Genomic DNA, 6,844 nt, shown 5'->3' on the forward strand with positions numbered 1-6,844 from the left:
GGTTATACCGGTGCATTCTATTGGAAGACATCTGTGCTTATTTACGTTGACGATCAAGTGTCCATTCCCATCCTGGATGATACATAAAAGATTCAAATTATTCACTACTCATCGTACCTACTGTCGAGGGCTCAGGGTTGCAGTGGGTGATTCCCAGACATTAATGAGGTGCGGACACTAACTCCCAAATTTTCGGGTAAGTTCTTAGGATTCACTTCTCAGTTTATGTGGTCAAATGATGATAAACTTTCACATACAGTTCAACAATTTATTGCACATTAACTACACTTTTATTTTAAACTTTAAAGAAACTTCAACGACTTATATTAACTTTATTTCTAACACTTAACAAATAACAGAAACTTTAAACAATAATTTTGGGACACTTTTCGGCCTGGCCGTGTAGTCGTCGCGCTGGAACAAATCGAAGTGAAGGGAATGGCGATTCGAAAACCCAAGCCAAGCTTTCTTTTCTGCTGGTGAAGAAAGCGTCCTTTCTTCCGCCGAACAATTCGCTGCTTGCAGAACAATGTAAAGAAAGGGGTGAAATAATTCACGCGCCACGCGCGCCTTCGCGTACTGCGCCGTGTCGAATCTCGATGCCTCGCTCGCTGCTTACTCGCCGTTCGATTACCACGCCTCAACATCCTGCCACCTCCAGAAATGGCCATTTCTGGATACCGCTGTAATCGCTTGTAGGGAAATGCCACCGCTCGTTCGGTAACATTGGATCGTGCCTGACCTTGCGTCGCTGATGCCGTAGAACCATGGGTTCCGATTCTGGGGAAAAATAAGACCCGGTAGACCCGGACAATAGCAGATAAAATAATGGAATGGTCCTCACCTGGGACCCACCATTTCAGGGGGCCTTGTATTTTTATTAAAATCTGCTATCCTCGGTCATTCATGCTGATTTCCATTCTCGATTTCGTTGCTGATTGATGAATTCTCGCCTTCATTCATGTCGCCATCCATTGATGCGATCGGCAGCAAACAGAGCTTTGCAACCGGTCTGTCGATGGAACCTTTGGCTGTCTGCAGTGTTACCACCCGAGTCACCCCATCAGCCCCGGGATGAAGCTTATGGATTCTGCCAGTTGCCCATTGTGTGGAAGGGAGATTCTCATCCTTGATGAGAACAAGACGATTCAATTCGATTTTAACGGGAGCCTTACACCATTTCGATCGAGTTTGCAATGTAGCCAAATATTCGACATGCCATCTCTTCCAAATGTCTTGCGCCAACTTCTGGGTAAGTTGAATTTGAGTCAGCCTGTTGGTAGGCACCGACAGAAAATCGTCATCGGGCACTGCCTTAAGCGCCGATTGGACGAGAAAATGACCAGTGGTGAGGGGCTCTAAGTCAGTGGGGTCGTCACTCAGAGGGGTGATAGGGCGAGAGTTGAGACAACCTTCGATCTGCACCAAAAGCGTCTCCATTTCATCGAAGGGCAGCAAGTGGTTTCCCAAAACACGGACGAAATGCTTCTGGGCCGAGTTGATCGCTGCCTCCCATAAACCTCCGAAATGAGATCCCCTCGGTGGATTGAAATGCCATTGGATCCCATTCTCGGAGCATTCCTTGGCTAGATGACTCTTGTAGTCGTTGCTTCGGAGGAACCTACGTAGCTCGTTTGCCGCACCAACAAAATTGCGACCGTTGTCCGTGTAAACATGGGCACACAGACCACGACGACTCACAAATCGCCGGAACGCTTGGAGGAATTTGGCTGTAGTGAGGTCCACCACAAGTTCAAGGTGGACGGACTTCGTTGAAAAACAGACAAACACAGCCACGTATGCCTTGCCTGGAGCATCTCTTCGGTGTCGTGGTTTGATTTGAATCGGTCCCCAGTAGTCGATACCAATAACAGAGAACGGCCGTGTGGGAGAAACTCTAGATGCTGGTAACTCGGCCATCAGCTGTTCGATCAGCTGGGGTCGCGCTCTCACACAGGCAATACATTGGTGGACAACTTTCCGAGCGGCTGATCTCACACCCAAAATCCAATACTTGAGCCGGACCATGTTTATCAACAGCTGGGGAGAAGCATGCAGTAGACGATGATGATAAGAGCGGAGCAAAAGAACGGTGAAGGGGTGAGATCCTGGGAGAATTATCTGGTGTTTTGATTCGTACGGTTGTGCTGATCGATCAATTCTCCCACCGATTCTCATGACGTCATCACGCTGGCTAAGTATTGGGTAGAACCACTTCAGCTTCGAAGAACTCGATACCGGCTCGCCTTTTTTCAACCTTCTCCACTCGTCGGGGAAATGCTGCTGTTGGATAAGTCGGACAATCGTGTGTTCTGCTGTTCTCAATTCGTCGGTCGTGAGCCACTGGAATCTGCGCTCGCTCTGTGGCAGACGAAAATTCGTGCTGAGGCGCAACGCATATGCGGTGAAGCGTATAAGCGCATGAAAATTTTCAAATTGTTTCAGGAGGTCATCAATGAAGCTTGGTTCTATGTTCGCTGAAGAGGAAACGATTGCGGATTTTCTCAATTCAAAATCAGTGCTGGTTACGATATCAACGTTCGGAGTGGGCCAAGAACTCTTGTCTTGGTTCAGCCAATCTGGTCCCTGCCACCATAAGGAATTGCGAAGAATGTCCGACGGCAAACAGCCTCGGGAAATGACATCAGCTGGGTTTTCTGCGCCGGTTATGTGCTGCCATGAGCATCCTTCCGTCGCAGTCTGAATTTTGGAAACCCTATTTGCCACAAAGTTGGTCCAAGTTGATGGAATAGCCCTCAGCCAACTCAGTACCACTGTCGAATCCGTCCAAAATTTAACACGCATCTCAATATTTATCGATAGCCGAATCTTCTCGTAAAGTTCGGCTGCCAGAAGAGCGCCACAAAGCTCTAGGCGGGGAATACTAACTTGCTTGAGGGGGGCGATTCTCGACTTAGATGTAAGGAGAACCACTTTAATTTTGCCTTGATTATCAACAGATCGAATATAAGCGCACGCACCATACGCTGTTTCGGATGCGTCCGAGAAAATGTGTAACTCACTCTCGACTGCCTTGCGCAGGAGAACGTACCTCTCTAGCCGAACACCGTTTAGCAGGGGGAGTTGAGTATGATAGTTGGCCCATTCATGTTTAAGGTAGTCGGGCAATTCTTGATCCCAATCCCAAATTGACCCATTTTCGTTCTTTAACGTCCAGAGTTTTTGCATGAAAGCCTTTGCCGTAACCAAAATTGGACCCACAAGTCCCAACGGGTCGAAAAGTTGCGCAATGCAAGAAAGAGTTGCCCTTTTAGTTAGTTTCGCATCTGTCGCAGTTTTCAAATCAATTTGAAATTTCAAAATATCAGTGCCCGGTTCCCAATGTATCCCAAGAGTTTTCAGTGTCTGGTCTTGATCAAAACTAATCGACTGCTGAAGCGCCCGTCGCTCAGCAGGAATCCCATTCATGATTGCTTCGTCGTTCGAAGCCCATTTCTGCAGCGGAAAGCCAGTCCTGAGGCACATCGCTACCAGCTGGTCTCGCAGCTCGACTGCTTCTGCCACCGTCTGTGCCCCGGAGAAGATATCGTCCATGTAAACATCCTCTCTGATGACCCTCGCTGCCTTCGGGAAACCCTCCGCCTCATCGATGGCCAGCTGTTTGAGAACTCGGGTTGCCAGGAAAGGAGCCGAAGCTGTGCCATACGTCACCGTCTTGAGCTCGTACGTCTGTATCGGTTGATCGGGAGATGAGCGCCAGAAGATTCTCTGTAGTGGGGTGTCATCGGGGTGCACGAGAATTTGCCGATACATTTTTTCTATATCAGCAATCAAAACAAACTGGTACATTCGAGAGCGCATCACGATCGCTCGCAAGTCTTGTTGTATTGTGGGGCCCACCATCAGAGCATTGTTGAGCGATACACCCGTGGAAGATCGGCTTGACGCATCGAATACGACACGGACCTTGGTCGTAGTGCTGCAATCTCGGATAACGGGATGGTGAGGGAGATAGTATGCCTGTTTGGTAGTATGCTCGCACTCGGTCACTAGTTCCATGTGACCGAGCCGAATATACTCCGTCATGAACTCCCTGTATTGCTCTCCTAGCGAAGGTTCCTTTTGCAGTCGATTCTCTATCAACTGGAAACGACGAACAGCTGTTTTGGAGTTGTCGCCCAGCTGATTGATGACGTCACGTTTCACTGGCAAACGAACGATGTAGCGGCCCTCGGAATTGCGACTAACGGTGCGGGAGAAAAATTCTTCGCACTTGCTTTCTTCGGGGGAATAAGATGATGATGGGAATGCGCTTTCATCTATCAACCAAAACTTTTGCATTTGATTTTCCAACCGCTTAAGTGTGGCAACATGACAAATCTTGGGGTTGGTTTGTGGGATTATTGCATTGGAATTTGTTTTCCCCGAGACGACCCATCCGAATACGGAATTGACTACCGACGGCAGCGACTCACCCAAGTAGATATGCCCAGGGGGTGAAAAAATATCGAAAAATATCTCTGCTCCCAGCACGAGATCAATAGGGTGTCGTTCATAAAAGTCGGGATCAGCGAATTGTAGATTTTTGGGTATGGGCCATTGGGAAATGTTAACATCAATAGTTGGGAGATCGATAGTAACTTTTGGCAGAATAAGGAATGAAAGTGTTGTTGTGTAATCTGATGTGCGGGATTTTACGATGGCATGAAATTGGAATTTAACCTTCGTCGATGAGCTGCCAATTCCTGCTATGGGAACATCAACCTTGGTTCTTCTGACCTTCATGAGGTTGTACAAGCGACTGGTGGCAAAACAACATTCGCTGCCAGAATCCAGCAAGGCACGAGCTAGATGTTGGTTCCCTACGTCATCGACTACCACCACAACGGCCGTGGCTAAAAGTACTCGGGATCGATCGAAGGTTGGTGAGTGGCAACTGGTGCTGGTGCTGGTGATCCCGGAGTGAGCTACGTTGATTCTCGGAGCAGGAGCTGGAGCTGACGACGATTGTTGTTCGGCGCTGACCGGTGGTGTGTTGGCGATTGTTCTAGCGGGGTTTGAATTGGTGTGGGTATATGTGTTGGGGCAGAGAAGCGTGTGATGTCTGGATCGGCAATTTTTGCAGCAGTTATCCGACGGACATTCGCGCGCATAGTGTCCTCGTCGGAAACAATTTAAACATAGCCGGTTTCGTTTCGCGAGTGCAGTTTTTTCAATCAGTGGTAATCTTGTGAAACTGGGGCATTGGAAAAGGCTGTGGTCTTGGGGACAAGCGATACATTTTCGCATTCTGGGCTCTGGGAATGAAGTGTGGTTGGCTGAACGGGTGTTATTGGGACGACGATAATGTGATTGTGATTGGGGTTGGGATTGGGATTCATTTGGTGGCTTGGACGACAATTGTTCGAGAACATTTACTCGGCGCTGGATGAAATCGGTAAGTTCTTTAAAAGTAGTGGTTTCTGAAGCGGACGAATGTTCTTCCCAATCCCGACGGGTGATGGGATCTAAACGGCTAGCGAGAAGATGGATCAACAAAAGGTCCCAATGTTCGGTGGCTTCCCCTAGCTGCTTTAGAATGCGTACGTTGGCTTCGAATTTTTCGACCAACGAATGTAAATCATTATGTGATTCTCGGCGCAATATCGGGAAGTCGAAAAGTGCTTGAACATAAGTTCTTTTTAGCATACGGGAATTTTGGTAATGTTGTGATAACAAATTCCAAGCAACGGGATAATTAGTGGCGGATATCGGGATAGTTTGAACAAGTTTTAGTGCTTCTCCTGATAGTGATGAGCGCAAGTAATAAAACTTTTGAATGCTAGATAATTCTTGCGACGAGTGGACGAGTGAAATAAACAAATCATGGAAATTGAGCCAGTTCTCAACATTTCCACAAAATACGGGCAGTTTCACATCGGGTAATTTAACATGCGTGTTATGGGGCTGTGTGAAGTGAGATGGTGTTTGTACTGTGGCTTGTGGAGGGCATTTTTGCAGTAGGAATCCCTTTACCCTGTAGTATGCTGTTTCAAAGGCAGTTTTTTGATCGAGGTACTTATCTAGTGCTTCAGGTGTTTCGTCCAGGGTTTCCAACTCAGACTGGACCTTCGCGTACTCGGACCAGATTTCGACGACTGCTTCTAGTCGGACTGGTGCCTCTGCGGTGTCTCGGGGTTCTTGGAAACCATCGACGAATCTGCTGATGTTGAGGAAGGATGCTGATAAACTGCGCCGACGGGCTTTTAGGCTGCGCAGTTTTCGCTCGGTGGCCGACATGATGTGCGAAGTTGGATCTAAAATGTCAGACCAAGTAGCTCGGCAAGCAACAGTGAAATTATTGGAATCCTAATTACCTTATCAAGGCAAGGAATTTGCCTTGTATTTCAATAAATCCTGCTGCTACTGATGTGTCGTTTGGGTGTCTCTGTTGTGTGTGATGATGGTCACAGCTGATTTGGGGTGCTTGACCGAAGAAAGTTGATGCTAAGTGTTGATGATGATTTGTTCCAGGCACGGATGTGACTCGAATCGATCCGCGGTGCTCCGACGGAGATGAGATGATGATTGTAGCCGAGTGTGATGAAAGGTGCAACAAGAAGAGATCCGGTAGGGATGATCACGGAATGTAAGTGGATTGGAATGCTACTAACCTTCTCGATAAAAGAAATCTGCCTTGTATTTCTTTTTATCGAGTTGAACTGCGTTCCTCAATATGGCGCTTGGCGTCCGCGGCTGCGATGGCGTTGGGGCTATCGGCACTGTAGCTTCCGAATAGGTCTAAACCGGATCCGTTCCGGATTCAGGGCCTCATCCGGCTCGAAGGACCAAATGTCGAGGGCTCAGGGTTGCAGTGGGTGATTCCCAGACATTAATGAGGTGC

The 6,844-nt window shown here is 47.9% G+C and overlaps 1 protein-coding gene across 1 annotated transcript; it reads right to left on the minus strand.

Moving 5' to 3' along the window:
* Positions 1–900: 900 nt before the first annotated feature.
* LOC129760828 (uncharacterized) lies at positions 901–6,240 on the minus strand. The gene has a single exon (XM_055758502.1). The coding sequence runs from the start codon at positions 6,238–6,240 to the stop codon at positions 901–903; it is 5,340 nt and encodes a 1,779-aa protein (XP_055614477.1).
* Positions 6,241–6,844: the final 604 nt, after the last annotated feature.

Source organism: Uranotaenia lowii, chromosome 1 (genome assembly GCF_029784155.1).
Source record: "Uranotaenia lowii strain MFRU-FL chromosome 1, ASM2978415v1, whole genome shotgun sequence".
Lineage (NCBI taxonomy): Eukaryota > Metazoa > Arthropoda > Insecta > Diptera > Culicidae > Uranotaenia > Uranotaenia lowii.